The 24169-nt window shown below is 40.1% G+C and overlaps 1 protein-coding gene across 1 annotated transcript in view; it reads left to right on the top strand.

Moving 5' to 3' along the window:
- The window catches only part of LOC134541347 (mutS protein homolog 4-like), a 48001-nt gene that overhangs the window by 2558 nt on the left and 21274 nt on the right, over positions 1-24169 (top strand). The window contains exon 3 of the mRNA XM_063384769.1: positions 462-646. Coding sequence (XP_063240839.1) covers positions 462-646 — 185 coding nt within the window. The remainder of the gene's footprint in view (positions 1-461; positions 647-24169) is intronic.

The raw sequence follows: 24169 nt of genomic DNA, 5'->3' as shown, positions 1-24169 counted from the left end.
TGTTTTTTTTCTAATTGAGCGAAGAGATACAGTTAATATCTAATACATTGTCTGCACCTGTTGTGAAAGTTGTAATCTACGTCTGTTTTATTTGAGAAGTAATAATAAAACGAAAGACTGCTTTAAAACTCTTTTATTGTAAAGACAACTAACCACAACTTTTTTCTTACGAGAATAATTTATCCTTAATATTGGCAACTAGACAAAAAACAAAACTTCGAAACCAATGTATGTAAACTTTTCAAGTGATTGAAGTGTCTTGTTACTATTCTGGATTGCTTAGCCGGACCAACCCGGAAAGTAACAATCGTCTACTACTTCTTGACCTTGCGTTTAGGCTAGGAATGACCCTATGAAAACACTACTCCAGAACACCAAGCTTCTTGATGGCCGCAACCTTGATATGATTGTGCTGTCTTCTTTTCCGTTCCCAAGACCCGTGGGGTGTGGTTGCTCGGCAGATCATCGTGCCGAACACGTTCTGCGACGGGATGCAGCCGTCCAAGCTGTTTGTGGTGCTGAGCGACTTCTACCAGTGCGTGACGCCCGTGCAGAGACGCCACTTCAACGACACAGCAGGGCTGCAGCACATTCAGCGCATCTGCGTGTCCGAGTACGCCTCTGTCGAGATGCTCATCACACCCAAGTCAGTGCCTGCTTTTAGCTGCATAGTGTAGCTTAGGTATCGTCTGGTATTCAAACTGTTGAGTTGACTGCATAGTTTTACTTATCATTTCAGATAAGAAATTTTTTTAAACCCCAGTTTAATGTAAAATCCAATCCATGTACAAAATACTGACAATATTATATTTTTAGTTTAAACACTAGTTACTCACACGTTTTGGTTGTTATAGGATCCATGTAAACTGTATTTTAGGTCAGAAAATTTACGAACGTGCAGCAACATATGTAATGTAACTACAATTAATGATACTCTTGTTCCTTGAGATACTATGTTGTTTGTAGGTTAAATGTGTGATATGTGTTATAACAGAATGCAAATATATTATTTATGTGTTCATTAGGGTGACACTTAAATTTTGAATTTCATATTTTTTGAGGCATACTTCCTAAAAACTTTTGTAATCACCCAATATACTCTAGAAAAAAAATATTAGCCCTTTTTAAGAACATTATAATACTATAAACTTGTTCATACAAGTCGCGCAAATACTGCGCTGTGACCTGTAACCAAATATTTTAATATGACAATATGGGAAACTGGCCAATTATCATTGGCGAAGCGCGAGAATTTACTGCATTGCTTTCAAGTAGGGGTGGACGGGATCCCGAAATTCGGGAAAATAATTTTTCTCTTCGGGATAATAACTCTGGAAAATAATTTTTTTTAAATAGTATAAACCTTCGTCGTACTAATTTTTAAATTATAAAATACGTTACAGTAGTTGGAAATAGGGGGTTCAAGCACAGGCGGAGGAGCCAGGAGCCCGCCATCTTGGATGACGTCATCGGCGGCCATCTTGGATGACGTCATCGGCGGCCATCTTGGATGACGTCATCGGCGGCCATCTTGGATGACGTCATCATGACCTTTGACCTTGACCTTTGACCTTGCTAATCTAAGCTAATCTATGCCAATCTATGCCAATCTACGCTAATCTATGCCAATCTATGCCAATCCATATGCTAATCTATGCTAATCCGTATGCTAATCTATGCCAATCCGTATGCTAATCTATGCTAATCTGTATGCTAATCTGTATGCTAATCCATGCCAATCCATGCTAATCCATCCGCCATTTTGTATTTCTAGAAATTTCCACCAACTTCGAATCGTGACGTCACCGTTGCACTTTGTGTCACGGACGCCATCTTGGATTTGAATTTTTTTTTCGAACTTTGAAATTCGATGTAAACATCAACCGCCATCTTGTTTTCGTCTGCTGGTGGCCGCCATCTTGTTTTCGTCTGCTGGTGGCCGCCATCTTGTTTCGTCTGCTGGAGGCAGCCATCTTGCGACGTCATATAGTTCTGTTGGTCGCCACCAGATAGCAGCAGGGATTATTTTATTTTTTTTCTTTAACTAAAATAATTTCAGTGCCGAGGCTGGGATTCGATCCATGGGACGTGAAAACGTCCAGGATGTCGTGGTTACGAGGCGGACACCTTGACCACTAGACCACGAGACCAATTGGGATATGGTGGAATAAATAATCTATATATGCCACGTACTGACGTCAAGTTTTATGATAAAAGGGGGGAGGGTGTCTTTGCCTTCCCAAATGCATGAAATTCAAATTATTATTATACCATCGCCATCTTTAATTCCAGCACAGACTACCAGATGGCGCCAAATTCAAAAATTAGTTGCCAGAGGCGCCGCCATCTTGGTTCTCAAGTTGGCTGGCAGGTGTCGCATGCCGCCATCTTGGTTCTCAAGTTGGCTGGTAGATGTCGCTAGTATCGCGCGCCAAATTCAAAAATTAGTTGCCAGAGGCGCCGCCATCTTGGTTCTCAAGTTGGCTGGTAGATGTCGCTAGTATCGCGCGCCAAATTCAAAAATTAGTTGCCAGAAGCGCCGCCATCTTGGTTCTCAAGTTGGCTGGTAGATGGCGCCACCGTCACCATATTTTAGTTCATACAATCGATACCAGATGACGCCACCATCGCCATCTTTAGTTCCTAGTGTTGCTACCAGAGTGTGCCACCGTCGCCATCTTTAATTCTTAAAGTTACTGCCGGAGTGCGCCACCGTCGCCATCTTTAATTCTTAAAGTTACTGCCGGATGGCGCCAAGTGTTATGCAATGTGTAACCAGTCGAGATAAGTTTGGAACCTGTAGCCATATTATTATTAATTAATAATGTATGTTTATTAAATATGATAGAGTATTTATAAAATATTGGTGTTGTGTAGAGACTCTCTCTTCTTCTCGTAGTGGCGGAAGACATCTCGAAGGTAGTGTTAGAATTTATGTATTAAAGCAATCACTCTAGCTGAGGAGACTAATAACTTATAGTTACAATTCAATAATATCGGCAATTAAATGTTTTGATATTAAAGCAAACAACGTAAATGTTAAACACATATTTATTTAAAATCTTATTACAAACAGCAAGGGGTAAGAACAATCGATGATTTAAAAGAAGTAAATAACGAGTAATAAAATCACTTAATATTCACACACTACACATCATAGTGACAAAGGCAACATTAACTCGAGACCCAATTATACATAGTAGTATGGGTGGTCGAATAGCCAGAATTTAAGTAGCTGAACATTACAATGGGCGCAATGGAATTTGCCATAGAGTTTTATACATTTATCCAGGCGGTTTCCATAAGTCTTTAAAAGTTTGTTGAAGCTAGGACAGTTTCTTTCATTATGTAAATCAACAATGTTGGCACTGCACAGTTCACTAAAGATACTTTTCTGTTTGTCTCCTAGGACGTATACTACATCTCCTTCTTCAGGGTTGACGATGTCACATAACACTGATGAGATTTGGTCAAAGCTCACTTCACCTTCGTTCCACGAGAGTCCATGCACTTCATAAGTCAGTTTACGATTCTCGCTTTGCGACAGCCTGTCTAGTTCGGACCAGTCACATGGTGGTTTGAATATGTATTCATAGGTCCTCAATACATCACCATCCTCGATGAACATTGCTGCAAGTTGCTTAACCACATACCCCTTTTGTGATGTGAGGCACTGAATGTTGCAGAGAAATAATGACATTTTTTTTGCCAGTACTCACGATAACTGATGTGTGAAGCTGTGCTAGCTCTGCAAGGCTGATGCTAGTTCTACAGGTATGACTGCAAGGCTGCAGTGCTGATGTTGTCTCTAGGATGCTGAATGTCAGACTGGTTGTAACAACCTTTGGTGTCGTAGTACACACAAATTTACAATTCGTCTTCATCACTATCCCCCAAGCCACTATCCGTTCCTTCATCCACATCTTCGTTCACCTCTTGCGCTTCCTTTGCGGCCTCGATGCAGGTCATAACAGCATGATATAAATAGGTAATAAATATCTCTTCCTCAGGGAACTCAGTGAGAATGTTGAGGGTGGAGGATGTAAGGTGGTAATGTATATCATTAAAGTCCATACCTATGTAGCGACGTACTACATCCATTACAAATTCCCGAACATCGTCCATCGTAACACTGTTTAAATTACAATCGCAAACACTCTCCGCGTAAACACTGGTGGAAGCCATGATGATGAGAGCGTGGTTAGAAGCAGACTACCACGTTAGCGGAGCGATGCTGTGAGGCCCCAGAACTCGCTCGAAATAACCTGCACAACACATTCCAAAAACATGACGTAGCCTATGGTTGACGGCACAAACACCCTGAGTGGCTCTGCGTGTTTCCTCCTGCCCGAACACGCGCTGCTGTGAAAGCCTCTTCCCGAGCACAGACGTCACTCCCGCAGCAGACAAAACAGGCGTATGCTACAGGAGCTAGAACAATTGAATAGCCAAATATATATTTAGACTACCCAACTTCATAAATGACATGAGATAATTCCTGTGCGATAATCATACTTTAAATGTTGTAATGTATGTATAAACAATAATCATGACTAAGTACTTGAAAAAAAATGTAAGTGAGGTGTTATTCACCTTTAGCGCTTCTCGATTTCTGTATCTGCTACCCACGAATTAAATTGAGATGGGAAACCCCACCATTTCACAAAAGACCGACCATTTCTTCGTTTGAGAACTTTCTCCACCAAATATGTGTCCGGATACATCGTAGACTGGATCTCTTCAGCATAGAAGCCAACACGAATAGGCTTGTGGTCCAATTCTTCGAGGTAGTAGGTCCTGGGTTCCGATTCACGAACGTGTGTCACACGGAAAAGTTCAGAACTCCAATTCGCCGTGAAACCTTTCTCAAAGACACCTTTCTGCTTGGAGATTCTCACAATGTCACCAACATTAGCTTTATGCTTGCGTGTATCTTTCTTCTTCGTGTTGGTGAATACAGCCCCAAGTAGACGATCATCCTTTACATCTTTAGGCTTCATTTTCGTGGTAGAATGCACTGTGGAATTATATTCACTTATAAGTTTCGACAAAAGATCCAACCAAAAACAACTCAAAGTCTTTTACAAACATAATATTTATTACTCAATTTCTATCCTACTACAGAATCACTTGCGAAAGCCAGCAATCTTATAAACATTTAGCCCTGCATAGACGTGCAACAACTACTTCTTAGCTCCAAATGGCTCCAAATGCTCCAAACGGCCTTCAAATGCTCCAACAGCTCCAAAAAAAGGCTCCAAATGCTTGACAGCTCCAAATGGCTCCAAATGCTCCAAACGGCTCCAAATGCTCCAAATGCCTCCAAATGGCTCCAAATGCTCCAAACGCTCCAAATGTCTCCAAAAGGCTCCAAATGCTTCAAAAGACTCCAAATGCTCCAACAGCTCCAAAAAAAGGCTCCAAATGCTTAACACAGCTCCAAATGGCTCCAAATGCTCCAAATGGCTCCAACAGCTCCAAAAGGCTCCAAATGCTTGACAGCTCCAAATGCTCCAAATGGCTCCAAATGCTCCAAATGGCTCCAACAGCTCCAAAAGGCTCCAAATGCTTCAAAAGGCTCCAATTGTTCCAAGAGCTCCATCTTCAATTGGTTCCAACTGATTCCAATTACTTTTCTTATCGAACTTGGCATGATTACTAACATGTCTTTATTAGTATACATTTTGACTGGCAGTGGTAACGTATTTTGCACCTTTAAGTTATAAGTTTTATTTAGAAATCATATTTCGATAAATGGTAGATACCATTTGGAAAGAAAATATATTAATTTATCTTTAAGTTTATACACATACATTTAATTTAAGCCATTATTGTATGTAGCCAGCTTCCCTCAGTTCTTTGAGTATGAAGGATATTTCTTTAATGTTCGAATAGTTTCCTGCACAAAGCGATCCATGTAGTAGTCGTAGCCTGTCAACCAATATGTTAGGATCTCCCCATGAGGTATAATCAAACTCTTCTGCTGCGTTCATCATCCTTGCATGTTTATAATAAATATTATCTCTGGTGTCTATCGTTTTAACACCAACCTCAAGGTCACTTTCGTCATCGTGCCAGAAATTATCACAAGCTTGATCAGGATAATTTATTTTATTACGACGTTTCCATCGTTTTGGTCTCAAACCACCATCACAGTCTTCACTCTTGCATGCTTTTGGTGCTTCAGCACAATACTCAATCATGTCAGCCTTAGATGTGTCAGCACAGTCTTCGTTCACACCAGCTTCTGATGTGTCACCACAGTCTTCAATCATGTCAGCACCACAAACTTGATCAGGATAATTTATTTTATTACGTCGTTTCCATCGTTTTGGTCTCAGACCGCCATCACAGTCTTCGATCTTACCTGCTTTAGGTGCTTCAGTACAGTACTCAATCATGTCAGCCTCAGATGTGTCACCACATTCTTCAATCATGCACGCTTCAGATGATTCATCAAAGTCTTCGACCTTGTAAGCTTCAGATGGTTCTCCATCTTTCTCATTTTCATGGAGACGACTAGATATTGGAGTAAATATATTTTCATTTCTAATGTGGTTACAACTACCTTCGTTTGTTTTAAATTTTAAATTATTATCTTCATCTAGATCAGTAATTTTAGCATTAGCTTTTTCGCCTTCGTTCCTCTTCCGCGATGTTGTAGCCCAGTCTTCGTTATCTTTATTCATCTTAATTGTACAGGTCTTGTAATGTCTATCCAAGCAATATCTTCTACCAAAGGATTTCTGACACTGACTGCAATGAAACGGTTTTTGACAAGGACCCAAATTACACTCGCTTCTCTCATGTCGTTTAGCATTCTTTCTCAAGGTAAACACCTTGCTACAGTATCTACAGTGATGACGTTTCGATACAGCGTCAGATCCTAAATCGGAATTCATATTAGTTACCGAGACTAATGCCAGATGCAAACTAAGAGTTTTAAATTAGATATATTACTTAAATAGAATTTTTTTAATTATTTCATCAGCGAGAATTAATTTATCTCATTCAAAGGTACTTGTTGCAAGTAGTTCTGCTTTTCAACAACAGATGTCGACACGTATTGCTTGCAGGTAAATATTATTTCTTTCTTTCATGCGGGATGCAGGATTCTCACTAACGATCGCAATAGAGGGATGGCATCGCTATACTCCAAGGAGAAGGTAGTTTGTTCTTCCAGTTAGTGTTTCTCAGGGTATATATTATTATTTGACTGAATAATGATTTTTTTTTTTAATTCCACCTAATAAAAATAAAATAGAAGCACTCAGAGTAAACCATCAGGGATGATGTCGGTTATAAACATCATAAATTACCAATTTTTTTTAAAAAAAGTCCAAATTTAATCCTACTTAAGCAAAGAGTTCACAAGCCCGCTTGTGCTATAACTCTCGTGTTGCTTAAGCAAAGAGTTCACAAGCCCGCATGTGCTAGAACTCTCGTGTTGCTTAAGCAAAGAGTTCACAAGCCCGCTTGTGCTAGAACTCTCATGTTGCTTAAGCAAAGAGTTCACAAGCCCGCTTGTGCTAGAACTCTCATGTTGCTTAAGCAAAGAGTTCACAAGCCCGCTTGTGCTAGAACTCTCGTGTTGCTTAAGCAAAGAGTTCACAAGCCCGCTTGTGCTAGAACTCTCATGTTGCTTAAGCAAAGAGTTCACAAGCGGGCTTGTGCTAGAACTCTCATGTTGCTTAAGTAGGATTAAATTTGGACTTTTTAAAAAAAAAATTGGTAATTTATGATGTTTATAACCGACATCATCCCTGATGGTTTACTCTGAGTGCTTCTATTTTATTTTTATTAGGTGGAATTTTAAAAAAAATCATTATTCAGTCAAATAATAATATATACCCTGAGAAACACTAACTGGAAGAACAAACTACCTTCTCCTTGGAGTATAGCGATGCCATCCCTCTATTGCGATCGTTAGTGAGAATCCTGCATCCCGCATGAAAGAAAGAAATAATATTTACCTGCAAGCAATACGTGTCGACATCTGTTGTTGAAAAGCAGAACTACTTGCAACAAGTACCTTTGAATGAGATAAATTAATTCTCGCTGATGAAATAATTAAAAAAATTCTATTTAAGTAATATATCTAATTTAAAACTCTTAGTTTGCATCTGGCATTAGTCTCGGTAACTAATATGAATTCCGATTTAGGATCTGACGCTGTATCGAAACGTCATCACTGTAGATACTGTAGCAAGGTGTTTACCTTGAGAAAGAATGCTAAACGACATGAGAGAAGCGAGTGTAATTTGGGTCCTTGTCAAAAACCGTTTCATTGCAGTCAGTGTCAGAAATCCTTTGGTAGAAGATATTACTTGGATAGACATTACAAGACCTGTACAATTAAGATGAATAAAGATAACGAAGACTGGGCTACAACATCGCGGAAGAGGAACGAAGGCGAAAAAGCTAATGCTAAAATTACTGATCTAGATGAAGATAATAATTTAAAATTTAAAACAAACGAAGGTAGTTGTAACCACATTAGAAATGAAAATATATTTACTCCAATATCTAGTCGTCTCCATGAAAATGAGAAAGATGGAGAACCATCTGAAGCTTACAAGGTCGAAGACTTTGATGAATCATCTGAAGCGTGCATGATTGAAGAATGTGGTGACACATCTGAGGCTGACATGATTGAGTACTGTACTGAAGCACCTAAAGCAGGTAAGATCGAAGACTGTGATGGCGGTCTGAGACCAAAACGATGGAAACGACGTAATAAAATAAATTATCCTGATCAAGTTTGTGGTGCTGACATGATTGAAGACTGTGGTGACACATCAGAAGCTGGTGTGAACGAAGACTGTGCTGACACATCTAAGGCTGACATGATTGAGTATTGTGCTGAAGCACCAAAAGCATGCAAGAGTGAAGACTGTGATGGTGGTTTGAGACCAAAACGATGGAAACGTCGTAATAAAATAAATTATCCTGATCAAGCTTGTGATAATTTCTGGCACGATGACGAAAGTGACCTTGAGGTTGGTGTTAAAACGATAGACACCAGAGATAATATTTATTATAAACATGCAAGGATGATGAACGCAGCAGAAGAGTTTGATTATACCTCATGGGGAGATCCTAACATATTGGTTGACAGGCTACGACTACTACATGGATCGCTTTGTGCAGGAAACTATTCGAACATTAAAGAAATATCCTTCATACTCAAAGAACTGAGGGAAGCTGGCTACATACAATAATGGCTTAAATTAAATGTATGTGTATAAACTTAAAGATAAATTAATATATTTTCTTTCCAAATGGTATCTACCATTTATCGAAATATGATTTCTAAATAAAACTTTTAACTTAAAGGTGCAAAATACGTTACCACTGCCAGTCAAAATGTATACTAATAAAGACATGTTAGTAATCATGCCAAGTTCGATAAGAAAAGTAATTGGAATCAGTTGGAACCAATTGAAGATGGAGCTCTTGGAACAATTGGAGCCTTTTGAAGCATTTGGAGCCTTTTGGAGCTGTTGGAGCCATTTGGAGCATTTGGAGCCATTTGGAGCATTTGGAGCTGTCAAGCATTTGGAGCCTTTTGGAGCTGTTGGAGCCATTTGGAGCATTTGGAGCCATTTGGAGCTGTGTTAAGCATTTGGAGCCTTTTTTTGGAGCTGTTGGAGCATTTGGAGTCTTTTGAAGCATTTGGAGCCTTTTGGAGACATTTGGAGCGTTTGGAGCATTTGGAGCCATTTGGAGGCATTTGGAGCATTTGGAGCTGTTTGGAGCATTTGGAGCCATTTGGAGCTGTCAAGCATTTGGAGCCTTTTTTTGGAGCTGTTGGAGCATTTGAAGGCCGTTTGGAGCATTTGGAGCCATTTGGAGCTAAGAAGTAGTTGTTGCACGTCTATGCAGGGCTAAATGTTTATAAGATTGCTGGCTTTCGCAAGTGATTCTGTAGTAGGATAGAAATTGAGTAATAAATATTATGTTTGTAAAAGACTTTGAGTTGTTTTTGGTTGGATCTTTTGTCGAAACTTATAAGTGAATATAATTCCACAGTGCATTCTACCACGAAAATGAAGCCTAAAGATGTAAAGGATGATCGTCTACTTGGGGCTGTATTCACCAACACGAAGAAGAAAGATACACGCAAGCATAAAGCTAATGTTGGTGACATTGTGAGAATCTCCAAGCAGAAAGGTGTCTTTGAGAAAGGTTTCACGGCGAATTGGAGTTCTGAACTTTTCCGTGTGACACACGTTCGTGAATCGGAACCCAGGACCTACTACCTCGAAGACTTGGACCACAAGCCTATTCGTGGTGGCTTCTATGCTGAAGAGATCCAGTCTACGATGTATCCGGACACATATTTGGTGGAGAAAGTTCTCAAACGAAGAAATGGTCGGTCTTTTGTGAAATGGTGGGGTTTCCCGTCTCAATTTAATTCGTGGGTAGCAGATACAGAAATCGAGAAGCGCTAAAGGTGAATAACACCTCACTTACATTTTTTTTCAAGTACTTAGTCATGATTATTGTTTATACATACATTACAACATTTAAAGTATGATTATCGCACAGGAATTATCTCATGTCATTTATGAAGTTGGGTAGTCTAAATATATATTTGGCTATTCAATTGTTCTAGCTCCTGTAGCATACGCCTGTTTTGTCTGCTGCGGGAGTGACGTCTGTGCTCGGGAAGAGGCTTTCACAGCAGCGCGTGTTCGGGCAGGAGGAAACACGCAGAGCCACTCAGGGTGTTTGTGCCGTCAACCATAGGCTACGTCATGTTTTTGGAATGTGTTGTGCAGGTTATTTCGAGCGAGTTCTGGGGCCTCACAGCATCGCTCCGCTAATGTGGTAGTCTGCTTCTAACCACGCTCTCATCATCATGGCTTCCACCAGTGTTTACGCGGAGAGTGTTTGCGATTTTAATTTAAACAGTGTTACGATGGACGATGTTCGGGAATTTGTAATGGATGTAGTACGTCGCTACATAGGTATGGACTTTAATGATATACATTACCACCTTACATCCTCCACCCTCAACATTCTCACTGAGTTCCCTGAGGAAGAGATATTTATTACCTATTTATATCATGCTGTTATGACCTGCATCGAGGCCGCAAAGGAAGCGCAAGAGGTGAACGAAGATGTGGATGAAGGAACGGATAGTGGCTTGGGGGATAGTGATGAAGACGAATTGTAAATTTGTGTGTACTATGACACCAAAGGTTGTTACAACCAGTCTGACATTCAGCATCCTAGAGACAACATCAGCACTGCAGCCTTGCAGTCATACCTGTAGAACTAGAATCAGCCTTGCAGAGCTAGCACAGCTTCACACATCAGTTATCGTGAGTACTGGCAAAAAAAATGTCATTATTTCTCTGCAACATTCAGTGCCTCACATCACAAAAGGGGTATGTGGTTAAGCAACTTGCAGCAATGTTCATCGAGGATGGTGATGTATTGAGGACCTATGAATACATATTCAAACCACCATGTGACTGGTCCGAACTAGACAGGCTGTCGCAAAGCGAGAATCGTAAACTGACTTATGAAGTGCATGGACTCTCGTGGAACGAAGGTGAAGTGAGCTTTGACCAAATCTCATCAGTGTTATGTGACATCGTCAACCCTGAAGAAGGAGATGTAGTATACGTCCTAGGAGACAAACAGAAAAGTATCTTTAGTGAACTGTGCAGTGCCAACATTGTTGATTTACATAATGAAAGAAACTGTCCTAGCTTCAACAAACTTTTAAAGACTTATGGAAACCGCCTGGATAAATGTATAAAACTGTATGGCAAATTCCATTGCGCCCATTGTAATGTTCAGCTACTTAAATTCTGGCTATTCGACCACCCATACTACTATGTATAATTGGGTCTCGAGTTAATGTTGCCTTTGTCACTATGATGTGTAGTGTGTGAATATTAAGTGATTTTATTACTCGTTATTTACTTCTTTTAAATCATCGATTGTTCTTACCCCTTGCTGTTTGTAATAAGATTTAAATAAATATGTGTTTAACATTTACGTTGTTTGCTTTAATATCAAAACATTTAATTGCCGATATTATTGAATTGTAACTATAAGTTATTAGTCTCCTCAGCTAGAGTGATTGCTTTAATACATAAATTCTAACACTACCTTCGAGATGTCTTCCGCCACTACGAGAAGAAGAGAGAGTCTCTACACAACACCAATATTTTATAAATACTCTATCATATTTAATAAACATACATTAGTAATTAATAATAATATGGCTACAGGTTCCAAACTTATCTCGACTGGTTACACATTGCATAACACTTGGCGCCATCCGGCAGTAACTTTAAGAATTAAAGATGGCGACGGTGGCGCACTCCGGCAGTAACTTTAAGAATTAAAGATGGCGACGGTGGCACACTCTGGTAGCAACACTAGGAACTAAAGATGGCGATGGTGGCGTCATCTGGTATCGATTGTATGAACTAAAATATGGTGACGGTGGCGCCATCTACCAGCCAACTTGAGAACCAAGATGGCGGCGCTTCTGGCAACTAATTTTTGAATTTGGCGCGCGATACTAGCGACATCTACCAGCCAACTTGAGAACCAAGATGGCGGCGCCTCTGGCAACTAATTTTTGAATTTGGCGCGCGATACTAGCGACATCTACCAGCCAACTTGAGAACCAAGATGGCGGCATGCGACACCTGCCAGCCAACTTGAGAACCAAGATGGCGGCGCCTCTGGCAACTAATTTTTGAATTTGGCGCCATCTGGTAGTCTGTGCTGGAATTAAAGATGGCGATGGTATAATAATAATTTGAATTTCATGCATTTGGGAAGGCAAAGACACCCTCCCCCCTTTTATCATAAAACTTGACGTCAGTACGTGGCATATATAGATTATTTATTCCACCATATCCCAATTGGTCTCGTGGTCTAGTGGTCAAGGTGTCCGCCTCGTAACCACGACATCCTGGACGTTTTCACGTCCCATGGATCGAATCCCAGCCTCGGCACTGAAATTATTTTAGTTAAAGAAAAAAAATAAAATAATCCCTGCTGCTATCTGGTGGCGACCAACAGAACTATATGACGTCGCAAGATGGCTGCCTCCAGCAGACGAAACAAGATGGCGGCCACCAGCAGACGAAAACAAGATGGCGGCCACCAGCAGACGAAAACAAGATGGCGGTTGATGTTTACATCGAATTTCAAAGTTCGAAAAAAAAATTCAAATCCAAGATGGCGTCCGTGACACAAAGTGCAACGGTGACGTCACGATTCGAAGTTGGTGGAAATTTCTAGAAATACAAAATGGCGGATGGATTAGCATGGATTGGCATGGATTAGCATACAGATTAGCATACAGATTAGCATAGATTAGCATACGGATTGGCATAGATTAGCATACGGATTAGCATAGATTAGCATATGGATTGGCATAGATTGGCATAGATTAGCGTAGATTGGCATAGATTGGCATAGATTAGCTTAGATTAGCAAGGTCAAAGGTCAAGGTCAAAGGTCATGATGACGTCATCCAAGATGGCCGCCGATGACGTCATCCAAGATGGCCGCCGATGACGTCATCCAAGATGGCGGGCTCCTGGCTCCTCCGCCTGTGCTTGAACCCCCTATTTCCAACTACTCGTTACCTATGTATACATACGTCCCGTAACAACTTCGTACACGTATTAAACGAACAAAGTACAAAGACATAACAAAAATAAATTACATATTATAAACATTAACGTAAATTCTACACTCGTTCATAAACATAGTTTAAAATAAATCTCTGACTAAATAAAGAACTCAAAGTTGAATATTATTTTTAAGTTTGGCGAATGTTAACATCTTTGCCGTATTTTTAGGTTATAATTAGGGATGGTGATTTTTAGTTTTTGCTAAATAGATGCTAAAATATGCTAAATTATATTTTTTCCGCTATAAAATGCTAAATCTAGACTATTCCGAGATAAATGCGAAATCAAGGTAAAAAGCGTAGATTCGTCTTCACTGTACACAATTTATTTACTGATTGTATTTTGTTTCAGTTCAGTATCAAAAGAAACCATCATTCTATGGCGTATTCAGCACAAGTATCTTATTGTCACGTCATTCACAACTACTATTATTCGTAAATATTGAATGTAGAATGGCCATCCGTGCCTCACGATTGTAAACAAAGCAAAGAACAACTAGCTGGAAGATTGTCCGTCATCTTGCAGAGTACAAGTTTTTAGGCCACCATATTGCGACATCTCTGCTTCGTTGCGCTAACAATTGTAAGTCCCATTTTCTGGCTGTGTTTCACGTGAAAGCCGCATTCTTGTGTAGTCTGTGGAATGTTGCGTGTTTACAAATACGTAGAGGTGGGTTGTTACAGCAATTTTCGGTATCTGTTCCAACCTGATACTGATACAGTAATGTACTAGTTACAAGTATCTGATACTTTTGTATCAGAGCAGTAGCGGTCCCAGGAAGCGACAAGGTATCAGCATTGTCGTTACAGGGTACACATCCTCCGTGCCGTCATCACCAGCATAAAAAGGTATCGGTGTCTCCTATACATTATTTATAGGGCCAATGAAAAATGGTAAATAAAAAAGGCCCATTTCGGTGAATAAAAAGAGTTATTTCGGTGCCAAATTTCGGTGAAAAAAAAATTGTTTAGTTAGAAAAAATAACTATTTCGTCATTATAATTTTATACACATGTATATGTTTGATGGAATAATTGTTTTATTTGGTCGAAATTTATCAAAAACAATGTTTTGAAGTACATTCACATCTAAAATTTAGCACGCTGCATTTGTAATTAAAATTCTCAAGATTACATACAAAAAAATCGGAAACTGATCATAAACGTTAGTGGCTCAAGTCCATTTTACTACCTATCTCTGAAAATCAGGTATTATATGTTTCCTGCAAACTAGTCCCCACCAAAACACTGTACTTATTCAACAGTACAGAGTATTGTTTTTTTTTGTTTACTTTTTCACCGCCTCAACTGCGTGTGCGGTATTTGTTCATGTATATGTTGGCACTCTGGGCCGGCATTTATTTTCGTGCATTGCCGTGACAACTACGAAAATAAATAGTCGCCTCGGCTAGGACGCCCAAATACAACAATTAACATTTTGAAAGTTATGATTTGATTGGCTAATATGGAAGTGACGCTATTTTTCTGGACTGCGTTTGGCCGATTCAGAGAAAGGAACAAAGATTGAGTTAAGGCCTATCGACGATTGCGTCACCAGACGCATTTGCGGTCGGCAAAATAATGTCATTTTTGCCGTTTTATGGCCTTCTACGTCTCGTAGGAACGTGTGCGACGACGGAGACTGAGTAGGCGTACGTCTGGATGTAATAATTTTCATTCGTGAAATATATGGTTCTAGAGTAACTTGACGCTTAGTTCCAGAACCCGATGCTTTGTTCACCTTGTGCGATGCTCGAAATTTACAGTGTTTTCACACGTGTATTTTATTTTCCAGTCGACTTGCACATTACAGAACTTGCACATCATGACGCCTTTTTCTTTACTGATTACGTAAAATCCTTCAGCTCTTTCGAAAACACAACTTTCGGCATTTTATACGTTTATCCAGTGACCACGGTAATATGACCAAAATGACACAAAAACTTTCAACGGAAAACGATCATAGATGCGGAAGAGAGACATATTGCATCCACTCGGAAATAAAGAACTTAAACTCGACAGACACGCACTCGTGAAAACAAAATCATAGAACATTTCGACACTCGTAACTACCAACGCCATCTGTGATTTGTCCACCAGTAGCTAAAGTGATAATTATTATTGCCACGCTCTACTCTATGGGTGCTAGATAAAAACAAAAGCAAAGATGGCATCTCACATATAACCTCTTGGAATAATAAACGTTTTGTGCAAGTTCCAGAATGATTCAACGTGATTTTTCGCGATAAAAAAGGTTAATTTCGCGCGAATATCGCGATTTCGTCATATTTCGTGAAAAACTACGGATTTCGCGCATCACAGCAAATTTCGTTAAAACGAAATGCACTATATTAACGTCTTATCACTACCAAGTAAGGTTATTTGTATTACACATCATGTGCAAGTGATTTTTTTAAAATTTCGCGATTTCGTCATTAACGAAATTTGACTACCCCTAATTATTTATCATGCCCGGTAATTCTCTACGTCTGTTACTCTCATGCCCGCCTGATACAGCCAGTATCAATGAGTTCAACATTCACTGCAGTTCGTCCTGGCCGTGTATTAATTACCACCATGTACATTGTTGCGGGCTGTCATGCTTTGTAGTTAGTATCTTTATAGTGAAATAAGGAATGGATAAGTGCAAGAAAAAGACTTCATTTTTGTGGAATTTTTTTACGGAAAATAATGAGTTTGCTAATTGTAATTTGTGTAAAAAAAAACTGAGTTATAAATATCATCGACTAATCTGAAGAAACATTTGAAACGTAAACATTGATATAGTCTGCATACTAATGTACTTATCTGTTTTTTTAATTTTTAATTTTTGATAAAATCGTAATCTTTTAATGTATGAAAACACTAGTTACTAATTGTTTTCGGAAAAAAAAAGTCCTAATGTTGATTACATCTGTTATTAGTGTCAACTGAGAATTTATTTGCATTTTCATAGCTGTTAGGTGCACAAATATAAATATTATATCTTGTATTAATGTACTTTTTAATATTAAAATTTCATTAGTTTTATTATTGAATGAGACTGTGCACGCACTGCGCACTGAGCGTACTTTGATGTGGGACAATAACCAAACGACTCGTAACAATTTCGCTTTGCGCCTCTTCTTCAACGCCTTCCCCTGCGCTTCCTCCCCTACATTCTTTCCCTTCTTTATCCCTTATTCGTCGTTCCTGCTCCCTCCCCTTTCACAAGCTCCGCCCAAGTGACCGTCATCTGCGATCGGGTTCTGCGCACATTGGCCGTGGTGTTGTTCCAGGCGAATTCTGTACTGATACTAAAGTACTTGATACTTGAATAGTGTACTCGTTTGCCCTTCCTGATACAGACGCGTATCAGTGGCAAAGTATCAGGTTGATACTTTTCGTCCCACCTCTACAAATACGTGCATACTCGTGAATGTGTTGTATACTGTTATTTCTTGTGGTAAAAATGGGACGAAACGTCATTATAATTCGCAATCGCATAAATGAATACAAAAGTGAACAGTTATAGGAAAGTGATACGAATATTTTAATGCCCAATTTTAATTTATGTAATCGCCATCTGGAATGGAAAAAAAAAGATTTACTTGAAAAGCACATTAAATCTGAGGGACATCAGACTGAAAAAAAATAAAAAAAAAATAAAAATTCACAGAGAAGTCGGTTGAAGAAAAAAAGTCGGTAAAATGGCAAGCAACGGGTTCTTTTTTAAAAATATACTTTTCTTCAGTAATGTAAAATGAGAGAATTGGCTAAATTATGTTTTTTAAATGCTAAAAATTGCTGAATTTCAAATTCAAAATGCGAAATGTCATTATTTTAAATGCTATAAATCACCATCTCTAGTTATAATTTGTTTAAAATTAACAAGAGCAACAGTAAGCAGTGTTGCCAAACGCGTAATATTCAAAACGTTAGTAAACTGAAAGACGCCATCTTGGTTTCACATTATTATGCCATTATAAACGTCTTCATAAACATCAGAGGGTTTTATGTTTTAGTAGTTGGTCATTATGTAAAATGAAAGTGAACAATTAAAAACAAGTGGTATTTTTAAAGTACGCGAGATAATTATTTCCGGTAAATTTCATTTAATAAAAAAGGGTAGTTTATACACTTGTGTGAATGATGGAACCTGGCATTCCAGGCAGTACCTAGCAAAAGTGAACCAGGTGTATCTTCTGCGCCTATTTGGAAGTTCTTTAAGAAATTACCAAATAACAAGGTGCAATGTACTTTGTGCCCTTCTGTCCTGAAAACGGAATATTGTTCCACAACAGGTATGCACAGACACTTAACATAACATCCGAAGGAAAAAAATGAGTTGGCCATTCTTCAAGAAAAATACACATCTTTCAAATTATAAAGCACAAGTGAGAAAAAGGTAGTTAAATCAGATGTACCAACAAATCAGCCCAAGCTAGCTGATTTTGTCACCTGGGGTATTGACCACCCCTAAGCAAAAGGCTTTGACAAAAGAAGTACATAGGTAAATGGTTAGCAAATGGTTGCCATCCATACAGCATTTTGTCGAAAGAGGCCTAAAAAATGTTTTAAAACTGGCTAAGCCTCTGTACAGTCTGCCATCGAGCAAAACATTCAGCAGGAAAATAATTCCAGAGCTGTACGAAGAAACTGTCGACAGTTTGAATACTAAAGTAGGCAGTGCCGTTTCCACTGATAATGTGGATGGTTTATTAAAAAAAGACTTTAAAATATGCACATTTTAAAAGTAAATATAATTTTCTGTACATCAAGCTAAGAGACATTTTACTGCTCTTGCTCCCGATCCCGATCCCGAAAATCTAATGTATTTCCCGACCGAATCCCGTCCCGAAGTAAAAATGCTATTCCCGTCCACCTCTACTTTGAAGCTATTTTCACTCCACGCCGCTAGATGCCAGTACTTTAACGCACTTAAAACACATTGTAAAAAAACGTAGTTACACTCCACACTGCTAGGTTCGTTAACATCACTTGTCTCGCGTATTTATTAAGCGTTTACTTCCCCTATTACAATATTTGCTGAAACTACGTGTTTTATTTGTCAATTCTTGAGTGATTTTTGGATTTTAATTACGCTGTTACTCTTTGCATAAAGATTGAGGGCGTACCGGTGTTGTGGTGAAATTATCGGTGGAAATTAATGGGCGCCACCACATGAGTGGGCACGTGGACCCGGCTGAAAGACTCTACTCAGGGCGTTACGTGGCCCGTGTGCGGCGAGATATTAGCCCTCAAAATGTTATACGCAGCTCCTGTCCCGACCTAAGCCCGCTCTCAGCGTCGGGCACGCTTCTAATTCCCGCAGTGGGCTCTCAGGGCGTCCCACACGCCGCTGACCAGGTTAGGGACCCACGTGGCCCCCCGAACACAAAACACGTAACACAGTTAATTGGCTTTTATTCTACTCACGGTACACGTCCTTACACGATCCTCCACTGATAAAACTGTAAAACGCCGGAGGCACGAATCAGCTTAGGTGAGGAGGCGAACCACGCACGTGGCCGCCTCAAGCCGTTACTTAATACACCGGTGAGATAAAAACTCCGAAGAGTGAATAATTATTACGTAAGCAGTCTCCCCGACCGAGAGAGGCCCCGAGGATGAAAAGTAAGCGATTTAAATAAAATAAGTTACAGAATTACTACTCTGTGAACCAACGGTGATGTCCTCGGGGTGTCCGCAGAGACGTCTGCTCTCGGCCGGCTGTAGAAGGAGACTGGGCTGAGCTCATCGCTTGCAGGTGGCAACGGCGCCCCTTCGCACCGAACACAATTACCGTTACACTTTGCTGTAGCGTGCCCCGAGTTACTATTATAAAATACATAAATCCTTTTACAATAATTATTAGATTACTTCCATGTCCAGACCGTCTGTAATAATTACTTATAAACATAAAGCAGGGTTCAAATGAGTTTCATGCTAGTTCCTCCGTCGCCCGCTAGGGAGCGTCCTTGTTCGTGCTTGGACTTATAAAAATAACAAAAGATCATGAAGTTATTAATTAAAAACACATACATGCATAGCCATCGTTACACTGTTTTGGGGCGGAAAGAAAAAGGATTACAATATTAATTATCATATTTAGGGGTGCGGTGCACTGCAGCTAAGCGCCCTCTTGCTGTAGTTCGTGGTGCGCAGTTTGAATCGCACACGGCTATGTACGTCACGATACAAATGCCGGGTAGGAAAGGTGGTGGGAAAGGGAACGGAGGATGATCAGGGTCGTAGGGCGAAGCCCCGGCTGACGTCAAGATGTTGATTGGATTATGCAGTGATGAACAAAGTATTTTTCTTATTGGACTGCCTAGCTGTCAAACAATATGGTGCAATTTTCCCGTCTAATTAACAAGTACCGTATATACTCGTGTATAGCGTGCCCTTTTTTCCCCTCAAGTAAAGGAAAAAAATAAGGATGCGCGCTATACACGGAAAAAAAAAGTTTGTGGTGGGGGGGGGAGGCGGGGAGGAGTGGAAGTCGTTAACTGGCGGGTGATGTTTCTGGCCAGCCCCCACACATACGCACAAGCAACAAGGCATCTGTTTTTCACACACACACACACACACACACATGCGCGCGCAAGCTCGCACATCATGGTCTCTTGTTTATTTTTAGACCTCCCCTCTTTACAGAAAGCCAGCTCAGAAGCTAGTAAAAAAAGAGAGAGAGAGAGAGAGAGAATGTTGTCACCAGTTCTCCCCCCCCCTGTCCACTTTCTTCACTTCCTCCATTCCTCGTCCCAGCAGCGACCGGTGAGTCATCTAGTTCTCCGCGCCAGCTTAGCAACGTAGCGCGGCACGCCTCCCTCCCTCCCTACCACGTACCAGATGTGACGATACAGCGCTTCATTATCTTCCGTCTACACAGCAGAGTTTAAGTATTTTCCTGATGCATCACCACACATCAATTTAAATTATCAGGTACCACAAAATGTTAGTAAAATTTATTTATGGGAAAACAAATTTTTCAATTTTTTTTTCTTTGGAATTTGTTGCAAAAATCGTGGTGCGCGCTATACACGAGGGCGCGATATACACGAGTAAATACGGTACTCGCTGTCTTGTTTTATAATATTTGTGAAGTCAAGCTGACTGTCAGTGAAAGTGTAATCTTGTGATTAGGGAGTTCATTATATTTTGGGAAAAAAACAAGAATTCTCACAAAGCCATTTATTTACAAACTGCATGAAGAAACTCGTTGATTTATATCATGTTTGGAGAGACCTGCAAATATTGTAAGAAACATCAGGAGACTTTTGAGAATCGTGAAAATAATTTTAAAAAAGATCTGGATAACTTATTTAATATTGCACATGCTGATGCCTTTAAAAGAATGAGAATAGCAGAAGACAAGGCATTTTTGAAGAAACAGAAGAATTTGGTCGACCGGGTTGCTTGGCTGGTGTAGACAAAAAGTTGGCGGACAAAGAAAAGAAGAGAGAGCTAGGCAAAGACGATTACATGAAGAGGAAAGAAATATAAGACAAAGAGAGTTATTGGCTGTTGCATCTACTTCTACTGCACATAACTTGGAACATCCACAAGTTTCAGATGAAGAGATTCTAATCTCTGAAGTCAGCTTGCCGGAGGTTCTTTGCACAGAAACAAGTTTGAAAAGAGGTAATCTGATAACACCTAAGCTTGTTTAGACTTTAGATTGATGCCAACTAAGCATAAGAGACTGTTTGTATTCTTCATGCGGTCGTAGAAGCGCTCGGTCTTAGCAGCAATGATTTCCCCATTAACAAATCCTCGATCCAGCAAATTTGTACTCAGACGAGAAAATCCAGGGCTGCAGCTATAAAAACTGACTTCCAGAACAACGTGCCTGATGTAGTTACAGTCCGTTGGGATGGAAAACTACTATCAGGCTTGGATATGCGAAGTTCAAGAGAAGAATGTTTGCCAGTTATCTCTCAGTTTGATGACAGAGAACAGCTTCTTGCAGTACCAAAACTTAAGAATTCTTCTGGAAACATCAAGCCAAAGCTGTATCAGCTGACCTCTATGACTGGAACCCTTAATGACAAGGTACAAAGAATGTGCTGCGACAAATCATTGAATACTGGCAGCTGTGCTCTTCTGGAACAGACTTTAGAAAGAGAATTGTTACTTTTCGCTTGTCGCATCACATTTATGAGTTGGTACTAAAAACTGTATTCGAAACCAAGTTAAAGAAAGTAACTAACAGCCCAGACATTCCGCTCTTAAAAAAATAAGAGACAATTGGAAAAATATTGATTAAAATGACGTTGAGCTGTGTCTTGATTTCGTAAAAGAACATGTTGCTGAGCCACATCTTTGTTAATGTTTTATAAGGCAGAACTGGACAAAACGTTTGTAAGAGATGATTATAGCGAATTGGTTGAACTATGTGTGGTGTTTTTAGGAGGAGATTCAGAGAAGAATATAAAAATCAAGCCCCCTGGAGCTATGCATCAGATGCAATGGATGTTTGCTTCAGTCTCAACTCAGAATGACCGTGAAGGATAAAAAGGCCCTACAAAATGTTTGCTTGTTTATTGTCATATTGTATGTAAATGTAAAACCTTGGTGTGAATGCACAGTGGCGATTAAGACACCTAACCAAGATTTGTGCTTCTTGATGGTGTTAAAAGACTACGAAAAAGTTAACCCAACGATTTCCAAAGCTGCTTAAAGCAAGTTTAGCCATCACCTGTAGTATTTACAGTGGAACCTCATTATTACGAGTACGGGATACTACGAGACCTTCGAAGATACGAGAGTTTTGTAATGCACCGTCAGTTTGACTAATCATACTTAATTTGTCTGGTAATTACGAGTGTTTCCCTGTTGCCCCTTCCATAAGTAAGAGTGATTTAAATGGTATTTTGAAAAAAACATTCACGCAGTTAACACAAAGACTGTTAAAAGAGTGACGAAGAAGGAAGTGGCATGACTGGTGACAAGCAACATGCCTTGTCTCTCGTTCCGCTTCTTTCCCCAGCAGCAGGGAAGGGGGAAGAGGAGAGGCCGTGGGCGGGATCGTGGTGACTGACATGCGCTCACTCTTTCTCTCGCTTGAGGCAATGGCTACTTCCCCTTCTTTCCCTTTATTCCCCAGGATTGTCCTCTCTCTCTCTAACCTAGGTTGAAGGTTGACATTGAACAAAGGCACATACTGCAGGGAGTGAAGAAATTTTTCAGCACCTTAGAGTGAATGTGTGTGTTGTTACGTCAGCCAAGGTTCTCCCCTAGTAGCTAGCTGCTGCGCTGGCTTTCGACTATGGGGGGAATCTGAAAATAAACCAGCCTTCACACAGCCTTCTCTCGCACTGTGATAATAGGCCTCATCACAGAGGTTCTGACATGTGTCGTGTGGTTTGTTTATTTTAATTTTTCTTCGTTTACCGTCGCCTGGCAACGAGACGTGTGCAATAACAATCTCAAGTGTTTGTTTACATTTACTATAAAACAGTTTTATGTACCAAAGACATTTTATATTTATTTTGATTAATTTAGAACTGATTATTTTGGATAAAACCACCCTAATTAACTTTTTCTTTCGGCCGTTTTCTTTGAATTTTGTACGTTATACGCAACGGAGGCCGGGGTTTGGCCCGAGGCCGGCGGCGCCTGGTTTGAAGGACCGGCGCTAGGCATGCCGAGGAAGAGAACGTTTTGGACCCATCTTGGGAAGTGCGTTTGGTCTGACGACAGCTCTGGTCGTCAGGCGTTCAGTGATCCAAACACTCCGTGTGCGAGGCTTAAAAACATTGTTAAAATTACGGCGACGCTTCACGGCAGTCGCCGATGTAAGATTTCCTCCGATCTGCACAATACACAGGATTATATGAATGGTTGAAATTGGACCCTGCGCATCACCAGGTAACCTTATAACGGTTAGTTATATACAAAATAAAACAGTTCAACGCCGATTGCAAATTTTGATGTTTTTTATTATTTTTTATTTTTCTAAACAGAATGCCCGACGAATCCAAACACTTACAATAGTTCATTCACTCGTTCCACACATATATCTGCCCATCGAAAAACTGCTGGTAGCTCGCATGACGAGAAATTACCGAAAATTAATGACGTAGATGAAGTCCCTCAGTAATGTTTTACTGCGAGTACACGAAGATGGTGCGACCTCGAAGAGGACCGCACCCAGCGAAAACGAAATCCGCCCCGAGCCAACTGCCGACGAAGGTGGCCGCAATTTCTAATTCATTGTCCGAAAGAAAATAAAACAAATTAGGTTGATTTAATATTCGGCCTGGCTCCGACCACCAACGTGAAATTATCTATTAGTACATTACATAATAATTTGGTGAGAAGCCACCGAACGCGACCTACTTGTCCAGCGTTCGACAGACGACTGGTGAAGTCTGGCCACTCTCTTCTCCACGCAGGGAGGAGAAGTCACCTGACCTCACCGACCAATCACACGCACGCTTCATTCACTCTACAGATATTAGCCAATCACAGAACAAGTTACAACACATGAAAAAATCTTGTACACACA

This window comes from Bacillus rossius, chromosome 18 (assembly GCF_032445375.1).
Source record: "Bacillus rossius redtenbacheri isolate Brsri chromosome 18, Brsri_v3, whole genome shotgun sequence".
In the NCBI taxonomy this organism is placed as follows: Eukaryota; Metazoa; Arthropoda; class Insecta; order Phasmatodea; family Bacillidae; genus Bacillus; species Bacillus rossius.
The sequence above is the reverse complement of the archived record's forward strand: the minus strand, read 5'-3'. Positions and strand labels throughout refer to the sequence as shown.